The sequence below is a fragment of the Parasteatoda tepidariorum genome, chromosome 10 (genome assembly GCF_043381705.1).
Source record: "Parasteatoda tepidariorum isolate YZ-2023 chromosome 10, CAS_Ptep_4.0, whole genome shotgun sequence".
NCBI lineage: Eukaryota > Metazoa > Arthropoda > Arachnida > Araneae > Theridiidae > Parasteatoda > Parasteatoda tepidariorum.
This window is the reverse complement of record NC_092213.1, coordinates 2,145,009-2,170,201: the sequence shown is the minus strand read 5'-3', so window position 1 is coordinate 2,170,201 and position 25,193 is coordinate 2,145,009. Positions and strand designations below refer to the sequence as shown.

The following is a 25,193-nucleotide window of genomic DNA, read 5'->3' as shown; positions in this document are numbered from 1 at the left end:
TCTCGGAACTCTTGTGTTCCGCGGAACACCACTTGGGAACCGCTGGAACACATCATAAGGATTGAGAATTGCATAACAATCCAGAGCAACGTATACACGCTTTTTTTTTTATACACGCTTCCCTGTTATGTAGGAACACAGTTGAACCTTAAATTATCTGTTTTGTTTCAACGTCATAAATCCTTATGTTGAAACATTTGTGCTACCTTCTTTCTTTATATAAAAAAAGCGTTTAAAAAAAAAAAACGTAATTTAAATATAAAAATGAACGTTCCAAATATCCTGAAACAATCCAAGAAATAAAAATTCAGTGTTTGCATATAAAATGGAGTTTTATTAGTTATAGAACTACGAAATCCTTAGAAATTTTGTTTTACTTTCTGTAAATTTTTTGATTTATTTTTTTAATTTCTTGTAAAAAATTAATTTGTTGAAAAATATTATATTTTTTGTAAATATTATATTTTTTGATATTAAGTAAGTAAATATTATATTTTTTGATAATATTTTTTGATATTTTTATTTGATAAATATTATATTTTTTGTTTGAAGAAAAAAATATAAAAAAATCATAAATAAGTAACTCTTTAAGATCCGTTAAATTAAAAATTATATTTCATTTTTAAAAAAAGTTTAAAAATAATAATTTTAAATAATGACGATTTTTTAATTTGCGATATAAATACTCGTATACACTCAGAAAAAAAATTGGGGACAAAAGTTATGTTATCTTATGGTGAATGATTAGGATGAAAAGTTTAAGAGGTTAAATTTAAAAAAGAAGAAAACAAATATTTTTATTCAAAATCAAAGAAACAATAAAACTCTAAAAAAATTTTTTTACCGCTTACTATATTTTAATGAAATGAAGAAAAACTTTTATATTTTAAAATTCAATTACCAAAATAATTAAATTTTGGTGCAAAAAATGTTTCATTTAGTAACATAAAATAATAATTGAAGTTATTTAGAAAAGCACGGATATAGTTGCTAAAAATATTGCCTGTCCAAATAAAATACTCGTATATAGATTAAGGCAGATTGAAAACAATTGGATTTTGTACCATCCGGATACTACTACTACGAAATATTTCCCGGAAAAATATAAGAACGTGTAGCCGTTGAAACTCACATATACGTAGACATGGATGGACACTGTGATAGCATAGGCCTGCGGACGTACGTTTTCGGGGCACCATGTGGTGTATATATATATATATATATATTNCACACAGCACTGAGCTGGGGTGTGTATATGTGTGTGTGTGTGTGTGTGTGTGTAATGCAAAAATTATAAATACTTTTGTATCAATAAAAGAACTAGAACTCCTTCGGTTTCATAAATTGTCTTTTATAAAGAATAGGTGTAAAGATATTCTATTTCGGAACTTCAAGGCTGAAAACATACCAATGAATTATAATTAGATTTATGTTTAAAGTAAAAGCATTGCCATACATGAAAATGAATGACCCAGTATATTTTTGTTTCTAACTAAATTCATAAATTCTCTGGAAGTATTGAAATATTCATAGTATGCGAGTACTCTTCATTTAAGTTGCACTTCATTTATTACAACTTTTATTTTCTGGACTAAAGTTTCATGTGCTGAAAAGGGTTAACGTTTAGCGTTATATGTTTACCTGGTTTCATCATAAAGTTTTTGACTGTCCCAGTGAGGATTCAGGCCGAGCAGCTTGTCATGTATAGTATTGTGTAAACGGACCAACAGTGTGTGCACAAAGATTAACATTGTATGTTGGTTTATTCGTTCATCACCTATTAAATGAACAATTAGAGAGGATTGTGAAAAAATATCTTGCATAGTTTTTTAATCTATGTATAATATTCAGAGAAACAAAGATAATTGTGTCTATCTGCGGAGGGGATTTTCGGATTTCTGGATGCATCTTGTGTTATTTGTTCTTTTACAGATAAGGGCTTATAAGCCATATTTGTTATTAGCACCCCCGTTTCGTATTTGTAACAAATAACGTTTTTTCTCTGTTAAACCAACTTGGAACAAGACAGTTTTATCGTGTCTTCTTTTTCCTCCAGCGACTTTTTATTCGTTGTTTCAGTTTTGTTTGAACTTTAAAAAAATATGCCTGCTGAATTCTCAGGCATTTCATGTATATATTTTTAACAATAACGCGTGATGCCAACTTGATAACAATAGAAATCTTGTTATAAAAACATTTTACTTCCTATCTTTTTTTCTGTAATAATGAAAAAGTCGTTACTACTACTGAGTACCGGTAATATGTACTATACTATATTTATTTATTTATTGATGCATTTGCAAGTTTGTGTGCTAAATTAAGACTTATAAATCTCTGCCCAGTAGAAGGATATATATCATAATACAGAAAGAGAACGAACAGCGGGATTCTAGCCTGCAGCGTTTGGCGGGCAATACAGAAAGGGTCTTACTTATTTGTAAGATATTTTTAAACTTAAAAGTGGCTATAAGTGATTAAAATATGTGGCAGTTACCGCTAATTAGCTTTTTTGAGTAGAAAATAAGAAATTAAATGTTCTTACTACCTTTTTCAATGCTTCCAGGATCAGTAGCAGCTGGGGATAGAGGTAGACATTCAAAATGCAAATTGCCGGGGTTGCAGAATTCAAATCGGGATCGATTAGAATTCGTTTGCGGGGGAGTAGTGTAAACGCACTTGAATTCCTGTGATGGATTTTGGGAGAAGGTAAAGGGGTAAAAAAGGGAGAAACTTAAACACTGATATTTAAAGTATTCTTTTTACGCTGAATAGAATGAAACCATACTTAAAACGTTAAGTGTAATAGTTTAGTAGTTATACGGGTTTTATGTGCAAAATGTACATATTTGACTTGTACAGCACTCATAAAAAATGAACCACCATGAATAACTTTTGATCTAATTATCAGATCTTCACGTTTATAACACTTAATTTCAATGGCTTAAGAGGGCGACCTCAAATAGGCTATTTAATATGTGCAGACGATATTTCAAGTTACAAAATCAGGCACAAAAATGTCTGAATAAACATAACTTTTTTTCGACGAATGCGGATCTTCGACTGCTGAAATACACGAAGCAGCCGTCATCTGGGAAATATGATAGTTTTGGTCAGGAGAGCGGTCCAAAGTTTGTTTAAATTTACTTTTTGCGTAGTTCGCTATGTCTCGAGAACATTTAAAGCGAATTAAACAAAAATTGCCCAAAATTATAAAGTTCGTTTATCCAAAGATAATTCCATGCCAAAAAAGAGACTATTTTTTATTATTTTATTTAGTAATGGTTGAGAAAATTTTGAATTGTAAGGTTTACAATTTTTTGCATCATTTAAAAAAAACATTTTTACATGGTAAAATGCAAAATTTGAGCAAAATCAGTCGAATCAAATCAATCCTAAATCAATCAAAATCAGTCATAAGAAATCAAAATTTAGATATCTGACTTCTTTTTAAAATTCAATTTCTCAGGAACCCATTTCGTTCAAAATTGGTTTTGACAATTATTAAATAAAATAATAAAATGCAGTACATGGTTGCTAAAAGTTTTTTTTTTTTTCATAATTGTGTGCAAAAAGCTTTCAATTCGTTTAACACGTTCACGCCGGGAAAAGTGAAAATATTGGTACGGGAAAAAAGAAAATACTGGTAGAAGAACTATTTTAATATTAGATAATATTCGGGAGGAGTTAATCTATTCTCAACAATAACAATTCACTGTAAGGAAATTCATCACGGCGACGATCTGGAATTTGGTGAGGTGCCTGCCCGCGTGAGCGGGCACTTGACCTCTACAAGATGCAATTCAATATAAAAATTGCATCCGTTAAAAACAATTGGTGGTTATGGATTTTTATTATTCCCGGAAAAAAACTGAAAAATAAAATTTATTGTTACCAGTTTTGAGTCCGATGCGTTGCCAAGATGAGACAATCTAGCGTGAACGTGTTAAAAAGTTCTCGAGATACGAAGAAATACGCAAAAAGTAAAATTAACATTAAACGGGTCCAAACTTTTGACCGCTCTCTACAGGGACCCTATTTCCCAGATGGCGGCGATCCCCTATATTTTGAGGACCTGAAATCCAAATCTGTTGGGAAAAAAAGGTACCTTTATTCAGAGAAAGTACGTTTTTATGGCTGATTTCGTAGCTTAAAACATTGTCTACACTAATTAACTAGCGTACATGGGGTCACCCCCTCGAATTAGTAACATTGAGATTCGATCATTAGATCAAACGTTTTTCAGGCTGGACCGTTTTTTTATTTTGAGTACTTTACAGATGGATGACAAATAATGTAATCACTTCTAGACTAATTCTATGTGAACAATCTTTCTTTTATCTCTAAATGTTTCAGAACAACAAACCTGTTTGCACAATTTGAAGGATCATGCTTCAGGATTTAGAAAAGATATTAGATATCATTTAGACTTTCTTATTATCATTATAATTCTAAAAGCATTCCTATATAAATATCGCAATTCTATAGAATGTTTTCAAAATATCTGGTATTAACTCAAGAAAAGTTTCGAAGAAGAATTTCCTCTCCTCATTTGGGTCGATGTAAATTTTGCATAGGTAAAAATGACACTATCTCTAAAAGCTTCAAACTGCTTTGCCACATAAAATCTTCCGAAAAATTTGTTTTTAAAAAATTGCTAATTTAGAATTAGCATAGAAGTGTTCGTATTATTTTATTCCTGATCTGTAACAATAAATAAAGCAATTAGCTTAATATTGTATTTTTTTAAAATTTATGAGATATTTTTATAAATTTATGAAGAATGATTATGAAATTCAAGAATACTATTAGATGAATCAGACTTAGTTCCTCCGATTATTATGTATGTTTTGATAGTCTTTATTACATGGAATAAATTTGGTACTTTAAAATTGAGATCACTTCAGTCTACTGTAATTATTAACACGTTGAATGCCACGCTGATTTTACATGGTGAATAACTACGAACTAAATTGGACAGATATAGCTAGTTTTTTGAAAGGTTTAGCGCGTCATATCTGAAAAAAATGATGAATTATATAAGCCTACGAATTGTTTAGAAATAGTGGTGGATAAAAATCTACTAAATTGAATTTTTTAAACCAAGAATCACAATTAATAAACTACCACTTGAAAATATTTATTCGCTGTCCGGAGCAAGTTGGCACCTCTGTTGTATATAAATAAAACTGTGTGTGTTCTATATTGCATTCATTTCTTCAAACCATTTTAGTAACGATAATAATATTAAAAAAATAAAATTTACTCGAATTAGGTGTTTCTAATAATCTTGGCAGCGCCGGTCACCGGTGACCCCCATGGCATTCAACGTGTTAACCGACGAACAAAAAACTTCTGTGGTTTTTATAGAAGGGTATGCATAAAGTGTTTGAAATAAATATTTCTTTTTTTTTTCATACCAGATAAGAAACACCTCTCAGTTTCATTGATAATACAGAAGAGTGTTTCATTGCTGTAGGCATGCGGCAGTATTTCACCGAAAGGAGTTTGACGCACTTGTAGTCTACCTGCAGAAAGAATCAAAACGAACAAAAGTGAATAAATAGAGTGAAAAAATATTCGAGAGATTTTACACGACTAAGTAGCCGTAGGTTGGTTCTAAGCAAGCTTTGTAAAAAATAGATGTTGTTTTTCATGGCAACTGCGCTGCTCGGAACTTAAGTGCATCAAAATGCGGAACTTTACGTATTCGTGCAAAATCTTCAAATTTACAAAAAAATTCTTTTTTTTATATTTATTATTTTTTTTTGCTACAATAGCACTTAATTAAACACTACTAACCGCCATGCATTTAACATATATTATGTTGGAGCATAAAAATAAAATTACAAAAGCACAGAATAAAAATTTGCTTCAAAGTAATAATAAAAGTAACGATATTAAAATGAAATAAACAAATGTCGCAATATTAAGCATGAAATAAATTTAGTCAACTGAACTTTAAATGCGTCCATTTCATAGCCCGGTACTACCTACTGTATAAGGTATAAGGGAAACATTTTGGAAGGAGATTTCAGTTCATCTCAATATTTTATTGGCAAAAAATTTTCCATTGATTATTCTAGATAACAATGCAGATGTCTATATTCCTTGCCAATAGACAAGGATTCTAAAGTCTACGCGATTATCCTCATCGTTACCATCGTTTCGACAAATCTTGCTTTCCCTCCAATCAGGTATATTTTAATTTTTTAATGGAACGTACTGGCGTGAGGGAGAAAAGAGCAAGATTTGAAGAAACCATGGTAACGGAGAGGGTTCTTAATTGCTCTTAACCCTTTCGGGCCGACTGTCACAAATATGTGCCACCATAAAACTGTATCAATCAGGGTAAAAAGATAAAACTGGTAATCAAAGTAATTCTTCACCCGTTTATTTGTGGGCGGCGTTATAATTGTTTGATTTATTTAATTCACCATTACTTTGTTCAAAATAAAACTATTTAGTTATACTTTGAATTAACATTGATTATATATATGATCAATCTAACAATAATTAAAGTAAAAGCAAAGTAAGTCTGTCAAATAAGAAACGACTACATTTAAGTTACCGTTTTTTATTTAATTACAACTTGATTCTGATTTTGTACGAATGCTTTTCAGAATCAACCGTCCCCAAGGGGTTAATTCTTAATTTTTTAAAATGTAACGAGTTGCCATTTTTACTTTTTAACACGTTCACGCCGGGTAAAGTGAAAATACTGGTACGGGAAAAGAGAAAATACTGGTAGAAGAACTATTTCAATATTAGATAATATTCGGGAGGAGTTAATCTATACTCAACAATAACAATTCACTGTAAGGAAATTTACCACGGCGAAGAAGCAATTCAATATAAAAATTGCATCCGTTAAAAACAATGGGTAGTTATGGACTTTTATTATTTCCGGAAAAAAAATTAAATTTATTGTTACCAGTTTTTACTCCGGTGCGCTGCCAAGATGAGACAATCTAGCGTGAACGTGTTAAATCGTAGACATGATTCAAACTTGGAATGACTTCCTTTTTTAAAAGATAAATAAGGAACTAATGCGATTTTCGAAAACTGATAGTGACTGTTAATAGTAGAAATATGATCCTTTGTTTACGCACAAATGTCGATCTTGTGTCACTACAAATTGTTAGATTTAGGGTGGCAATAATTCTTTCAGCAAGGAATGCGCTTAGGATAAATGCCTTTTTTGATAAATAAAAATGATAGAGGTATTTCTATTACTTGTTATAATTTTAAATTATAACATTGCTGCAGTCGTTCCTCTAGCTGTTCATAAACTCTTATTTCTTATTGGTGCCGCGATTCAGCCAATGGTGGTGCAACTGCAGTAAATAGTTCAAAATTATTTTTTACTTTTTTCCATTATCATGATCGTATTACTCTTATTTTTTCTTCCTGTTTTCCAAAGTCATGATGAAAATGGACGGGTGGGTGATCACTTCGATCAGTCTGCGTAGGGACCGAGGGTGTGCGGTATGGGTCCTCGCTAAACTGTTCTACCGTAAAGTGTTCGACTTCACGTCCAGGTCGTCGAGCTACCGAAGCAGGGGTGCCATCCCCTCAGCAGAAGATCAAAATTGTGATGGCATGTCTTCGGATCATCCTCAGGGATGTTTCCCAGACAGTCGCCAATAGCCCATTGTGCAGCTCTAGTCCGACGTAAAGGAACAACAACATGATGAAAATTGCTCCACGATTTCGCAAATCAAGATGAAAAGGTAAAAGTCAGCAATAATGTGACTATGACTTGCTATCAAAGGTGAATGAGTTAAAGACCACCGTAGTGCTGGAACTTAGATCAATAGTTTACATAGGTATTACTAGCTACATTTGTGATTTAAAATGAATATTAAAATACTGAACAGAACTGAATAAAGTAATTCATATTGATCATTGTGGTGGTTCTTGAAGATGAAGAAAAAAGTAAAATGAAATTGGAAAGAGATGTTCGGAAAAAGTTCTGGAAAAGTCATCTGGAGAAGTCCAATTGAAGAAACATCTCTTCTTCGTTGTTCAGTTGAATGCTCTTCTCAATGAATAATTCACTGCTCATTTCATAACTGAGGTTCGCGAGTGGCCACACAACTTGAGAAAACAGCTACGGACAGACAGGACAGCAATAAGCCTAAATTCTACTTCCAAATAACATCACGCTCTGCAGTCAAGACCACAATTCTTCGCAGTTACACCGAGTTTTCACTTTGTCTGGGAATCTAACATCTTTAAAACCATTGATTCGTTAACATTATCGCAGAAGTTCTGTAGTCCGCAATACTTGTTTCATAAAGAAAAGTGGATGGTTTATTACTATTATTGAAATTACATACATTTGGAGGCTTGTGTACTCAATTTAGGCTTATAAACCTTTGTCAAGTAAAAGGACAGATATCACGGAGAATACATCCAGAGTTACAGCAGGATTCGAACCCGCGTCTTCCACGCCATGCGGGTGATACCGTTCGGCCAGGGAGGCCCCCGAAGTGGATGGTTTATTGATGTTACATACATTTGCAGACTTGTTTGCTCAATTTAGGCATATAAACCTTTGACAAGTAGAAGGACAGATAGAACAGTTTAGAGACAGACATCCCATAGAATACATCCAGGGTTACGGCGGGATTCGAACCCTCCACCTTCACACTGCGTTTGGCAGGCGATACCGCTCGGCCAGGGAGGCCCCGAAGTTGATGGTAAATATTAAAGTAGGTTTTAAACTTAAATATTTATAATTAGTGTTGTTATTTTATGTTTTAAGTAATTGTTGTATTGTTATATTTTGAAGCTGAATATATAGAAATATATTGTACTCCGAATACAATATATTCAGCTGAATATATTTTTATTTTATTTTATAACCGTCGTTGAACAGCCGACCCAATTTCATGGGTTTACGACTACTTACGTTCAACTCCGTAGCCTTGTAATTTTGAACCAATCCAGAAGACAAGGAAACTCCTGGATCAGTACCCCCAGAGGTATTGATTTGTTGTGGGAGGACTTTGAGACTCGACAGATTTAACGTGCATCAGTCACCATTTACTACACGGGGAGTCTTCGGCCGGCGAGGATCGAACCCACGCTCGCTTTATTATTTTTTTTTGCATGTTCTATTCTTGAACGGATGGTTGACCGTGTAAAGCTAATCTCAGATGGCGCAAGATGTCGTTGTAAGACTTCCGGGTTACTACTTCCGACTGATTTTTACGCCTGCAAAAATGCACCACATCCGATATTATTATACTTGTAGTGATTCCAATACAACGAGTTCTTTCAATTTAACTTTCAACAAATGAATTGGAAAGACTCCACAAGCTTGCCATCATACTACTCACAAAAATAAAAAAAACGGTGCTATTTAATACAAATATAGCCAAATAAAGGATAACACTCAAAACAAGACTAACCTTTATTTGAGCTGTGAAATTAATTGTGTTAAATTTGTTTTAAGATCACGACCGGTTAGAATTTATAAATTACAGAAAACTCTTATGAATAATAAAATTTTACGCTTAAATTTAGATACAAATCACAAAAATAAAACTTCCTAGAATATTAAGCCTGTTCACATAAACATAACATAATCGGATGGATACACCAGAAGTTTTCTTCTGGTATTGGGAAGATTGTTACTGTTTACATTCAGTCAGTCACACCTTCTTTGTTTATTAAGAAAAAAAGAAAAGTCTTCACACTTACCGGAGGAATCATTTGCTCTCATTTGTTGAGCTTCTTTTTCATTACTTCCGTATACAGCAGAAACATCCAGGAATGAAGTCTTTTTATTCATCTGCTGTCTTTTATCTGTGGATAAACCTCTCTGTACCCAATTTAAGTTTATAATATTATTAAAATATTTAGCGACATTCATTCTTTACAAATTAGCATACGGTTGCAGTCGCAAAACTATCAAATTCGTTACAAGAATTATGATTTTTAAAGCCAGTGAAAACCCTAATGGTATCCATGCTTCCTCCTCACACCCCCCCCCAAGAAACAATCTTCTACTTTAATATTTTGCTTTAAAATTTTTATTATATATTAGAAGATTTTTAGCTGTGGATTTGCCCGCAATTGGATTTGCACATGGTAAAAATATAAATTTAGTTAGCAAAGAAATTTTTAAGAAATTTATTGATAATTATAACATCCAATTAACTGAATGATTTAAATAGAATTTAATTACATTAGTTGGATATCTATTGCTTCTTTTTTTATCAAATTTTGGATGATTTTGTAAGTACATATGAATTTTCCTCTCACTTTATACATTACATTTTGTGTTTTATTCTGCATTTACTTGAATTATTATTTTCTATTTTTTGCTTATATGTTTTTGTGTGCTTAATTTGTTCTATTTGGTGCTCCTTGCACCTTTGTATTGATATATTTTGTTTTAGCTACATTAATACCATATTAGAAAAGCACTCTTTTTTTGCGGATATAATCATGTGAACCGATGACGAGATTATAACTTTTCCTTAATTTGTTTTCCGTCTTTTTTAAATTAGACAAAGAAAATTTTTTTTTTTTTGCCTAGTGATACCCATTCCATTTTCTTTCATTTTCGTAATCCAACTGTTTCAGACAATTTTGAAGCTCTCTGACTAAAGTTATATATCAGGAACTCTACACACCACCCTATGAAAAATGATTTAAAACTTCACATGCAATTCCGTTTTCATTCCTACTGTTTTGTGGTGATGCTTTTAAAATGTTGGCAAACTACCAAAAAACTACCAAACTACCAAACTACCAAAACTACCAAAAAAATTTGAAACCTTCATCTTTTAATTGTATACCACTCCATAAAATATTTTGTAAATAAAAAGCGTAGTAGCCGGCATGCATATTCTGTATTTATTTATATATTTATTCTATTTATCTACATGTAATGTGGGCAAAGTCATTTTAAGTTTAATTTGTAAATTCAAGAATTAAATGGAAAAAGCTTAAATTTCGCTATCCTTTAAAAATAAAAATAAAATCTTAGGCAAAATTTGAATATTCAATAGATATGCATGCAAGGTTCCCAAAGCTCCCCTAAATTTTTTTTAAATGGTGGTAAAATTTAAAAAGTGAAATATATTTCCTGATTTTAATAATTGGTAAATAAATTTTCTTTAACACCACAAATATTTGGAAACATTTTACATGTACGGATGTCTGATAGATAAATATTTTATAACCGTCGTTGAACAGTCGACCTAATTTTTGGATTTACGACAATTAATATTCAACTCCGTAGCCTTGTAATTTTGAACCCAATCCAGAAGACAAGGAAAGTCCTGGATCAATTATTAGGAGAAATTTGCCTTCGTGGAGGACTTTTTGATGGAACTAGCCCGCATTTGCTTTGCATGGAGAGGAAGACCACGAGAACCTCCCACGGTTAGCCTAACGGCAAGGGGACTCTAACCCTTGATACGTCTACCACTGAGGATATTTCACGTCAGCACTGTGCTATCCGGATGCGGAATTCGTATCGACCAGCCATCGGCGGGATCGAACCCCAGTTCACCTCATTGGAAGGCGAACGCTCTATCCCCTGAGCCATCGCGGCTCTGATAGATAAATATTATCTCAATTCAAGTGGTGACGAAGCATTTAAATTTTTTCGATGCGCAGTTTGCTACTACTTGAATATTTTTAGCGGAGCTTTGGGAGCCCTATGTTGTACAAGGATACCCTTTAACATTTGAAGTTTTCGAGAATAATTATTTCCGCTGATAGTAAACTAAATAAAGCTTTTAAATGAAAAGAGTTTTACTCAAAACATAGGAGCATGACCAGTAATTTATATTAAATTTTCAAATATTTTTTAAATTATTTTCATTTAAAAGTGGCCATAGATTTTAAAATTCCAATTAATAAGTTATCAGTCAGGGAAAAATATTTTTCTGAAAACATGGAAACTCCGTAGTAGTGGTACCAGTCATAAGGTTATTAGGCATAATTGTATAACCAGACTTACCAAAATTGCATTGTGGATAAGGAGCTGTTCTTGTAATTGGTATGCATGAAAATTCAAACTGGTGGTAAAAAGGATCGCCAGGACTAATATCAATGTCTACGCAGTTACGATCAGGATTTTTTTCACAGCAAGGTACTATAGTTCCATTTCCTAAAAGAAGTTTCAAAAATTTATTCTTGCATTTGCAGCAAAAAAGAATACATAATTTTTTTCTTCCTAAAACTGAAACTATTTTAAAATGGTTTTGCCAGTAATTTTATGTGATTTTTTTAATCAATCAAATTGTTCCAACAGATTACTCAAATGCCTGCAATGAGAGTTACAGACCCATTAGTCTTCTAAACATTTTGTGAAAAATTCACGAAAAGATTATATACAATATAGAATCAAGCCATTACTTACAGCCCTCCCCGACCAGAAATTTGGATTCCGCTAAAAACTGGACACTACAAAGCAACTTCTTCGCATAATAGATTAGGGTACACTAACCAGTGAAGGAACACTTAAGCTTTTAAAAAAATATCAAAATTTGTAATTTTAGTTAAATGATAGTGTCAACATATTTGTTATTAAATGCAAATTATGCACACAAAAAACTTACATAATATTGTTTTAAGCTTTTGGCTGTTCAAATAATAAGTAGTAAGATAACCAAGTGAAGGAACAGTGAATGAACACTGAATTTTCCAGTTAATGAACACTTACTTCAGGGAATTTTTGATTCTCTTTAGGTGTTCATAGGCTATACAAATATCTAAAAACAGGAATTTTCCTGGAGGTCATATAACATATAATCTCCAGTTAACGGGGAAAATTTTACTTCTTTTCAGTCACGAAATGGAAAGTAAAGTGGGGTTGAATACAGAATAAAAAAAAATATTTTTCATTTTCTTTCTCACAGTTTGATAGTCGATTTTTAATCATGAATGTTTATCATTATGTAATCCGAAGATGTTTTTATTATTATTATTATTATTTTATCACATACGGTTTTCTCTCTTTCCCCTAATTTTTTAAAGCTTTTTTTAAAAATCTTTTTAAGTATTCTTTTTCTCTTCTTCATACTTTCTTGCTATAACTTTTTTTCAGCTCTTTCAGTCCCTTTTTATTCTTACCATTTTTATGAAGTTAATGCAAAAGGTAGTTTATTTCTTTTTCTTTTGATTTGACCTTCCACTTTTTCCCCAATAATTGGCCAATGTAAATGTTTCTTCGAAATTTCTTCTGATTTTCCAGCACCATTTCCAGTATTCCTCACTGGATAATTGATGTGAGAAAGGAGTTTCGAAGTTTAAGGAAAATCCCTCGCCCATTGACTTATATCTAGTGGGTCTTTAGCAGTACTTACCATTTTCTGACTTTGATTACTTATCGAATCAATTGTTATTTCAACTAACAATGCATCAAGAGGTCTTATCTTTTAATCAGTTTTCAATGACTTCTATATCAGTTTTCAAGATACATTCATTTTCAATGTTAGTTGTTTCAGCTTCAGTAAGCTCTTGAAGTATGTGTTTTGTTGATAAGCTTTCTTGCTCATTAAATCTTTACGTCAGTCTTGAATGCCTTCATTAAAGCCAATGTTTTCAACATGAAATGGAAAAATACCACATTTCTTAAAAGCAATTTAAAATTTAACTTCATCAATTGAGGCCCCCAAAGGGGATTCCTTTTCTTATCCGCTTCCGTCATGACGTTAAAGACCGTATTAGCTAATTATTGGCACAAAAGCAAGCAAAGAAATGTTCGATTCAAATTTTTATTATTACATTCATTTAGTTTTCGATTAGTAAACACAGTTTATTAAGCTGTAACTAACCACTAGATTTATAAAGATAAATTATAATTATAATTCTTTGCCTAAATTTAGAAATTAAATTAGCATTTTAAAACGAAATTATTTTAGGAATTATTCATACAACATTTAACAGAATTTTAGGTGTCCTCTGTATTGCAGAACTACTAATTATCTTAGAGCCATGTGAAATCATATTTCACACATACTGTTCATTCACTGGGAAATCTATTCCCAGTGAAGAAACATGCCTGCTCCTTTACTGGTTAGAAATTATTTTTTGTATTTTCAGCAGAGTTTTAATGTATAATATGACTAAAGGTACAAGAAAATTAAAAACTTTTTTTTATTTTCATTAACTTGGAAAAATCTCAGTAAAGGAACACTTTTTCATTCATTGGTTTTTCCTCATTTGGTAATCCAGTTAATAAACACCCCCCGATCTCAGCACTTGATTATGCTATGAAGCTTAAAATAAATAAAACGTAACTTCAACAACCATATTTTGAATTCTCTTTTTTGCAGTGAGAAAAATAAAACTATTACATGAAATAGATTGCATTTTAAACGGATAACTACAAAAACTGACCTTATAATTTTGTCAAAGAAACAAGATGTTGCACAGATACTAACAAATTCAAAATTTATTCCAGGGAAGACTATATGACCAGGTAACCCAATGCATTGTTTGATGACTTCTTATTGTTAGGTAGTAAGCTACTGTTACCAATCAATCTAAGTAAAAACTTTTAAAATCTTATTTTTAAAAAAATATATTTGAAATGTTCATTCACTGGGGTGTGTTCCTTCACTAGTTGGTTTACCCTATATAGGCAGAGCTCTAATCAACAAAGAAACAATAGCATTTTTAACAATAGTGTCTCAAAAGCATTCGACAAAGTCTGGCATACTAGCACAATATTCAAATTAATGCAACTTAGCTTTCCACCTGGTCTCATTAAACTACTTTCCTGCTATCATTCAAATAGAACCCTTCAGGTATCAATTCAAAACTACAAATAATCAAAAAGAAATATCATAGGTGGAGAACCTTAGGGCAGCATTCTTGGACCGATTCTGTATATTTTATACGCTTATGATTTTCCAATTAATAGAGCAGTATTACAGACTTTTACGCAGACGACGCAGGAATCATCATCAGATCAAGAAATCCAAACATAGCACTACAAAAATTACAGGAACAAATACATGAAATAGAAGTTATGAATAGTGCGTTAAATGGAAAATAACTGTAAATGCAGATAAATCTCAAATCCTAGTTACATAAAAAAGAAGACCCAAAAATGTTCAATATCCAAATACCCCTAGTCAAAAAAGAAAAATACCTCGACCTCATAAGCAAACTCACCTGGAATGACCATATCAAAAATATGAGAGATAAAGCAAATGCATCAACAATAGTAATACAACCACTTATCTACAACCAGAATATGTTATTAAAACTAAGAAAACTGCTTTATACATCGATGATAATAAATTAACTATTTTATTGAAGGAAAGCAAAAGAAAATAGATAAATATTTTATTGAGAAAAATAATTGCAAATTAAATATTTTAATTAAAGATATTGTATGGGGTTTAAAATGATTTAACATAAAACAGAAAGCATTATAGCTCAAAACACGATGCAACATTCACATGGGATCCAGTTCAGTATATTTTTAATTTATGAACATTCATATTGAGTGACTTACAAGAGATTTTATGAATATTAAATCTTAAAACGGTTTTTAAGCACTTTTTTAAGCAACAAAATATTGGAAAGAAAGTTTAAAAACAGTTTAAAAATCCGTATTTGAATTTCGCGTTTTGTAATAATATTTTTTTAAAAATATCGAAATTAAAAAGAAAAGGAACACTTGGAAATACAAACTGCCAAAAAGAAAAGAAAAAAGTAAAACGAAAAATGGACGATTTGATTGTCAGTATCCTTGTTTGTAGTAGCAGAGTGAGATTAACTTTTTTACCCAGAGTGGCGATTAAGAGAACAGTTCGAGCTGCAGAGAAAGCCTGTGAGCTCGGAGTTTGGTGTTTCAGTTTTCGAAATAAAACTATTTGTGTTTACATTTGGTTGAATTTGGTGTTTGACTCTGGAATGTCGTAATTAATAATCTTGTTTTGCCTAACGCTAGTTGAAAAGATGGTTTAAACTGTGAGAAAATTGCAGTCAATTGCAAGTTTACTACTTGTGGTAAATATTCAAGTGAATATTTATTCATTTTATTATTATTATTATTTTACACTGAAAGTATACAGTGAATTAAACCATGGAGGTTCAAGACCCAAATAGCAATGAATTTCCCATTACAACACTACTCCTCACCCAGGAGATATGGCACAACAGCTCTCGATCATGAATTTTCGGTTATGTGCTCTAGTTGAGCAAGTCGCAAAATTAAACGAACAAATAGAGGATCTTCGCACCAAGAACTCTCAATTGGAAGCTGAGAAAAGACATCTGGAAAAGGCCCTTGATAAAGCATTAGATCCAGTAATCTCCCTAACTCTTCCAAGTACACATAAAAAACGTAAGATATCAACTAAAAAGAAATCAAAAAGCAAGCAAAATACAACTGTGGCAACTAAAAATGACACCACCGACAATAAGGAAGACAAGCAAATATCGAACGATCATAAATTAAGCGAATCATTGGAAACCGATGAAGAAAACGCTATGGAACTTGAAAAAGTTATTGATACTCTTCCATCAGCAGAAAGCGGCGAAGAGGAATACAACAAAAATAAAAAACCTCGATTTGAATCTGATGACAAAAAACAACGAGAAGATGAAAGTGACTTCTATCAAACACCCAAGCTTAAAAAGCAACGCATTCCACCAATCCTCAAAGACTCTAATTTCAACTGGAAACAAATTAAAGAACTACTTCAAAATAACAACTGCACAGACTTTACAGGCAAAGTGTTTGGTGATCAAATCAACTTAAAAGTAGCAGATGACGATGCTCATAGAAAAATCACAAAAATCCTAGATGACAACAAGGTCGAATATCGTACATTTATTCTTCAACAGGACAAACCACTCAAAGTCGTACTCAAAAGCATACCTGCCGAATACAGCGCTCAAGAAATTGAAAATGAACTCATCAAAGTAGGATTTGTCGCAACTAAACTTACCCAAATGATCAAATTCACTGAAAATGGTAGAATTAACGTTCCCTTATTTATCGTGACACTACCAAAGAATGATCACAACAAGGAGATTTATGACCTCACGAGATTCATGAACTTAATAATCACAGTTGACAACAACAAAGGGCGTGGTGGTGTGACACAGTGCCATAGATGTCAGAATTTTAACCACGTTCAGCATTTATGCAGACATGCTCCTAAGTGCTTAAAGTGCGGAGAAGGGCAATTAACATATACCTGCCAAAAATCCAAAGATACACCGGCCAAGTGTGCCAATTGCGGTGGTCCCCACCCTTCAAATTATACACAATGCTCTAAATATCCTCAAGTTGAATCCAGACACAGTTACAGCTCCAATAACCAAAATAACGAAGTCTACCGAAATAGAACAGCTCCGACTGTAACATATGCCTCAACCCTCAAAGAAGCTAAGCTTCGGGATCTTCAAAATGCCCAGCAAGAAGACAGAAGTCTGGTTCAAGAAGCACACTCAATCCTGAACGAACTTAAAAACTTTGTAGAACTTTTAAAAAACAATGAAGGATTCAATCTAATTCGCCAACTAAAAGCAACAGCAGAAGCCGTAAAATCAACCCAATCCTCAACGACTAATGAATAAAGCCACTTCTCGTTTAGCACCACTTCACATTATTAACTGGAATGCAAACGGAATTTTTAACAAAATACACGAACTTAAAGATTTTATTTCTGAGTTTGACCCGGATATTATGATTATCACAGAGACTCACCTTAACAAACAGCATCACATAAAAGTTGCCAACTATACAACCTACAGGTGTGACAGGAATTTCAGAGGTGGGGGAGTTGCCCTCCTGGCGAAGAATAGCCTAATGACAACCGAATTTAACAAATCAAACCAAGCTGGATATGAACAAATCTCAATTTTTCTTAACTACGATAACAAAAACATCAAGATCACTGGAATTTACAATGCTCCAGGTAATACTCTCTCAGACGATGACATCAGACAACTTTTCCCAGCAAACATGGAGACAATAGTAGCTGGAGATTTTAACTCGAAACATACAATATGGGGTTGCAACAGAACCAACCGCAACGGATTACAGCTCAAGAAACTTGTGAATAAGCACGCACTCACTGTCATCGTGCCATTATGTCCTACATATCTACCAAACATGAGAAATCAAAGACCGGACATTCTCGACTTTTCCATTTCCAATTTGAATACACCCATAGCAGCTGACGCTGTAAATGCATTATCTTCTGATCACCTTCCAGTCTACATCTCGATTGGGATATCCTTAACACAGGACAGTAAGAAGATCACTAGAACTGACTGGAATCTTTTCCAAAATATTCTCACATTAAATAAACCAATCCTTGCAGCTGTAAAGACTACCGAAGAAATTGATACCCAAATTGCTGCGCTTCAGAATGATATAATAACTGCCTATAATAAATCAACTACATCGAAAAAACTCACTTCAAATCATCTTAAACTTCCACCTGAAATCAAGTTTTTAATCAAACAAAGAAACTGGTGCCGAAGGAAATACCAAAAAAAACTTCTGATCCAGACTACAGAGAAGAGATGATTAATCTTAACAAGCAAATACACAAGAAATGCCGTTATTACAGATGAAGACAATGGGTAGATAAAATCGAATCGCTCAGTACGGAGGATAATTCTGTCTGGAGAATGATGAAGCCACACCTCAAGTGGATAAACCTTTACATAAAGATACAGGGTATGTCTTCACAGCTCAAGATAAAGCGGAAACTTTTGCTGACTCTCTAGAAAAACAATTCTCTCTAAACCCGGATTTCAATCTGAACAATCATAATCTGGTTATTGAAGATGTTAAGCAATTCAACTTAACGCATTCATCTCCAGAGATAATCGAACCGACCAACATCGAAGAAGTTATAAATCACATCAAAAAACTAAAAATAAAAACAGCTCCTGGTTGTGATAATATCAAAAACAAGATGATCAAGCTACTACCAAAACAGTATATAAAACTAATAGTTCATATCTACAATGTTTGCCTTACCTTAAACTACTTCCCTGATGCCTGGAAGAACGCAAATGTCATACTTTTCATTAAACCCAGCAAAGATCCTATTTTACCTGAGAGTTACAGACCTATCAGTCTCTTGTGCAATTTAGGAAAGCTCATGGAAATAATTATCTACACAAGGATCATGCCTTACCTTACTTCACTACCAGATGAGCAGTATGACTTTCGGAAGCATCTTGACACAACCAAACAGCTCCTCAGAATTGTCGACTATATTGGTCGTGGACTCCATAACAAACAGAGCTCAGCACTACTGATGTTAGATATCGCAAAGGCGTTTGACAGAGTTTGGAATCAGGGTCTCATCTTCAAGCTTATACAACTGAAATTCCCATCTGGTGTCATTAAAATTACACAGGCCTACTTACATAATAGAACCTTTCAGGTTAATTTTAAAAACATGAAATCAACGAACAGAAAAATAACAGCAGGAGTGCCTCGAGGAAGCATTCTAGGGCCCATATTATTCATATTATTTACCTACGACTTTCCCATCGACAGACAAGACTTTAATAGCATCACAGCACTTTTCGCAGATGATACAGGAATTGTCGTGAAGTCCAAAAATCCCAACATTGCCTTACAGAAACTCCAAGAAAAACTTACGGAAATAGAAACCTGGTGTCTAGACTGGAAGTTTAAAGTCAACGGCCAAAAATCGAAACTACTAATCATCCAACATAAAAGAAAAACTATCCTCCCAAAAAATCAAGTTGTTCTTTTTAACGAAACTATACCCATAGTCAAAAGCGCAAAATATCTTGGTCTGGTCATAAACAGCAAATTCAATTGGAAAGATCACGTCAAAACAGTTATCAACAAAGTACAAGCAGCCTGTCACAGATTACAAATCCTTCTTCAGAACCCCAAAATGGAACTCAGACTTAAACGTTTACTCTTCACCTCGATGATCCGTCCCATCCTAACTTATGCATCTCCAGCTTANAATTGGTATGCATGAAAATTCAAACTGGTGGTAAAAAGGATCGTCAGGACTAATATCAATGTCTACGCAGTTACGATCAGGATTTTTTTCACAGCAAGGTACTATAGTTCCATTTCCTAAAAGAAGTTTCAAAAATGTATTCTTGCATTTGCAGCAAAAAAGAATACATAATTTTTTTCTTCCTAAAACTGAAACTATTTTAAAATGGTTTTGCCAGTAATTTTATGTGATTTTTTTAATCAATCAAATTGTTCCAACAGATTACTCAAATGCCTGCAATGAGAGTTACAGACCCATTAGTCTTCTAAACATTTTGTGAAAAATTCACGAAAAGATTATATACAATATAGAATCAAGCCATTACTTACAGCCCTCCCCGACCAGAAATTTGGATTCCGCTAAAAACTGGACACTACAAAACAACTTCTTCGCATAATAGATTAGGGTACACTAACCAGTGAAGGAACACTTAAGCTTTTAAAAAAATATCAAAATTTGTAATTTTAGTTAAATGACAGTGTCAACATATTTGTTATTAAATGCAAATTATGCAACAAAAAAAACTTACATAATATTGTTTTAAGCTTTTGGCTGTTCAAATAATAAGTAGTAAGATAACCAAGTGAAGGAACAGTGAATGAACACTGAATTTTCCAGTTAATGAACACTTACTTCAGGGAATTTTTGATTCTCTTTAGGTGTTCATAGGCTATACAAATATCTAAAAACAGGAATTTTCCTGGAGGTCATATAACATATAATCTCCAGTTAACGGGGAAAATTTTACTTCTTTTCAGTCACGAAATGGAAAGTAAAGTGGGGTTGAATACAGAATTAAAAAATTTTTTTTTCATTTTCTTTCTCACAGTTTGATAGTCAATTTTAAATCATGAATGTTTATCATTGTGTAATCCGAAGATGTTTTTATTATTATTTTATCACATACGGTTTTCTCTCTTTCCCCTAATTTTTTAAAGCTGTTTTTAAAAATCTTTTTAAGTATTCTTTCTCTCTTCTTCATACTTTCTTGCTATAACTTTTTTTCAGCTCTTTCAGTTTCTTTTTATTCTTACCATTTTTATGAAGTTAATGCAAAAGGTAATTTATTTCTTTTTCTTTTGATTTGACCTTCCACTTTTTCCCCATTAATTGGCCAATGTAAATGTTTCTTCGAAATTTCTTCTGATTTTCCAGTACCATTTCCAGTATTCCTCACTGGATAATTGATGTGAGAAAGGAGTTTCGAAGTTTAAGGAAAATCCCTCGCCCATTGACTTATATCTAGTGGGTCTTTAGCAGTACTTACCACTTTCTGACTTTGATTACTTATCGAATCAATTGTTTTTTCAACTAACAATGCATCAAGAGGGCTTATCTTTTAATCAGTTTTCAATGACTTCTATATCAGTTTTCAAGATACATTCATTTTCAATGTTAGTTGTTTCAGCTTCAAGTGAATTCTTAAAGTATGTGTTTTGTTGATAAGCTCTCTTGCTAGTTAAATCTTTGCGTCAGTCTTGAATGCCTTCATTAAAGCCAACGTTTTCAACATGAAATGGAAAAATACCACATTTCTTAAAAGCACTTTAAAATTTGACTTCATCAATTGAGGCCCCAAAAGCTTATTTAAAAATGGATGTTAAATTATCTCAACATATTGTTTTACAACTCTTTTGTTTTCAAGATCTAACGGAAGATTTCCATGAAACTTTCAAAGCTCGAAATACGCCTATATCACAAGGCTGGAGTGCATTAGTAGAATTAGATAGAAAGCTAAACCAGAGAATTGGTTTTGATGAACAAAACCTATTCAGTTTCAAATTGATATGAGATTTATGCCCATCCAGAAGAAGCAAAATAGGGAATTTGATAAAATTTTTAATTATCCATGGGTAGAAACATTTACAATATACGAGTATTCGTAAAATGTTGCTACGGTCATCGATTCACTTCATTAATCACTTTTTTCAATGAAATATATAGCAGGAACTGATTCCGCAATACCTCGAGGATTTCTTCAGTAAAGAAAAGCTACCATTGCAGGTACTTCTTTTCCACTGGCTGAAATGTTTGCCAAAACTGTTTTTCTTTCGTAGGAACTATATAATATAAATCTTTATAATTTTTAGGGCCAAAGATTTTTCCTGTTTAAGGGCAATATTCCACTCCTGTTTCGTTCGCATTGTAGATGCGATCACTTTCTAAAAGGGTGCCAGGGCTACTTTCCTCTTCAAGAAAGTTCTTTAAACAACTCTCGAATATGATTCTCCGTAATGGAATCTTTGCTTTTTGAAATTATCTTCGCATTGCGCTGAGTTATTAGTAGATGTCGTCTTAAAAAAAGCTTCACCCGTTTTTCATCTGGATGATTGTCTTTAAATGGATTTTTCTTTTCCGTTTCCGTCATGACGTTAAAGACCGTATTAGCTAATTATTGGCACAAAAGCAAGCAAAGAAATGTTCTATTCAAATTTTTATTGTTACATTTATTTAGTTTTCGATTAGTAAACATAGTTTATTAAGCTGTTTAACGTATGATGCAACTAACCACTGGATTTATAAAGATAAATTATAATTATAATTCTCTTTCTAAGTTTAGAAATTAAATTAGCATTTTAAAACGAAATTATTTTAGGAGTTATTCATACAACATTTAACAAAATTTTAGGTGTCCTCTATATTGCAGAACTACTAATTATCTTTGAGCCATGTGAAATCATAGTTCACACACACTGTTCATTTACTGGGAAATCTATTCCCAGTGAAGAAACATGCCTGCACCTTTACTGGTTAGAAATTATTTTCTGTATTTTCAGCAGAGTTTTAATGTATAATATGACTAAAGGTACAAGAAAATTAAAATTTTATTTTTATTTTCATTAACTTGGAAAAATCCCAGTAAAGGAACACTTTTTCATTCATTGGTTTTTCCTCGTTTTGTAATCCAGTTAATAAACACCCCCTGATCTCAGCACTTGCTTATGCTATGAAGCTTAAAATAAATAAAACGTAACTTCAATAACCATATTTCGAATTCTCTTTTTTGCAGTGAGAAAAATAAAACTATTACATGAAATTAATTGCGTTTTAAACGGATAACTACAACCTTATAATTCTGTCAAAGAAACGAGGTGTTGCATAGATACTAACAAATTCAAAATTTATTCCAGGGAAGACTATATGACCAGGTAACCCAATGCATTGTTAAATGACTTCTTATTGTTAGGTAGTAAGCTACTGTTACCAATCAATCTAAGTAAAAGCTTTTAAAATCTCATTTTTAAAAAAATATATTTGAAATGTTCATTCACTGGGGTGTGTTCCTTCACTAGTTGGTTTACCCTATATAGGCAGAGCTCTAATCAACAAAGAANTCACAGCTCAAGATAAAGCTGAAACTTTTGCTGACTCTCTAGAAAAACAATTCTCTCTAAACCCGGATTTCAATCTGAACAATCATAATCTGGTTATTGAAGATGTTAAGCAATTCAACTTAACGCATTCATCTCCAGAGATAATCGAACCGACCAACATCGAAGAAGTTATAAATCACATCAAAAAACTAAAAATAAAAACAGCTCCTGGTTGTGATAATATCAAAAACAAGATGATCAAGCTACTACCAAAACAGTATATAAAACTAATAGTTTAGATCTACAATGCTGCTTGCTTTACCTTCAACTACTTCCCTGATGCCTGGAAGAACGCAAATGTCATACTTTTCATTAAACCCAGCAAAGATCCTACTTTACCTGAGAGTTACAGACCCATCAGTCTCTTGTGCAATTTAGGAAAGCTCATGGAAAAAATTATCTGCTCAAGGATCATGCCTCACCTTACTTCACTTCTAGATGAGCAGTATGGCTTTCGGAAGCATCTTGACACAACCAAACAGCTCCTCAGAATTGTCGACTATATTGGTCGTGGACTCCATAACAAACAGAGCTCAGCACTACTGATGCTAGATATCGCAAAGGCTTTTGACATAGTTTGGCATCAGGGTCTCATCTTCAAGCTTATACAACTGAAATTCCCATCTGGTGTCATTAAAATTATACAGGCCTACTTACATATTAGAACCTTTCAGGCTAATTTTAAAAACATGAAACCAACGAACAGAAAAATAACAGCAGGAGTGCCTCAAGGAAGCATCCTTGGGCCCATACTATTCATATTATTTACCTACGACTTTCCCATCGACAGACAATACTTTAATAGCATCACAGCACTTTTCGCAGATGATACAGGAATTGTCGTGAAGTCCAAAAATCCCAACATTGCCCTACAGAAACTCCAAGAAAAGCTTACGGAAATAGAAACCTGGTGTCTAGACTGGAAGTTTAAAGTCAACGGCCAAAAATCGAAACTACTAATCATCCGACATAAAAGAAAAACTATCCTCCCAAAAAATCAAGTTGTTCTCTTTAACGAAACTATACCCATAGTCAAAAGCGCAAAATATCTTGGTCTGGTCATAAACAGCAAATTTAATTGGAAAGATCACGTCAAAACAGTTATCAACAAAGCACAAGCAGCCTGTCACAGATTACTAATCCTTCTTCAGAACCCCAAAATGAAACTCAGACTTAAACGTTTACTCTTCATCTCGATGATCCGTCCCATCCTAACTTATGCATCTCCAGCTTGGTGCAACATCTCCACATCACTCCTTAAAAAACTCAAAATATGCCAGAATAAAATCCTCAGGAAAATAACAAAATCAAGATAGTTTATCCGCAATAAAAACATACATCGCGACCTCAACATAGATTTTTTAGACCATCATATTGCAAAGTTAAATTTCAGATTTTCGAAAAGACCATAAATTGTGACACCGCAGGATTCAACGAAATTTTTACTTTCGAAAACTTAGGAGAAGACATAAACCTCAGACCGATGCAGCTCATTTTTGTAGTGACGTAATTTTAACAAAAATTCAAAATATTTAATTTCCTCTTATTCCAATTGCATTCCAATTACCAGAAAGAACCACCTTAAAGACCACAATACAAAACGAATGGAAAAAAGGCCACTAACGGCCCCAGGCGCCCAGATATATTTCGATGATGATGAAAGATGGACGATTTCATAGTCAACCCATGTTGACACGTCAAAAGTGATGATTAAATTGCCTAGTTTCGAGTATTGCAAATTGTTGTAATATCGGATTATTTCTATTTTCCAAATCTCTCTCTCTCTCTCTCTCTCTCTCTCTCTCTATATATATATATATAT

General features: G+C 32.9%; 1 protein-coding gene across 1 annotated transcript in view; it reads right to left on the bottom strand.

The window, feature by feature from the left end:
• LOC107451823 (salivary peroxidase/catechol oxidase) overlaps positions 1-25,193 on the bottom strand; it is a 72,946-nt gene that overhangs the window by 14,316 nt on the left and 33,437 nt on the right. Inside the window, exons 6-9 of the mRNA XM_071186308.1 lie at positions 11,984-12,133; positions 9,709-9,813; positions 5,418-5,525; positions 1,642-1,777 (exon numbers count right to left, since the gene is read on the bottom strand). Of these exons, the coding sequence (XP_071042409.1) occupies positions 1,642-1,777; positions 5,418-5,525; positions 9,709-9,813; positions 11,984-12,133 (499 nt within the window). The remainder of the gene's footprint in view (positions 1-1,641; positions 1,778-5,417; positions 5,526-9,708; positions 9,814-11,983; positions 12,134-25,193) is intronic.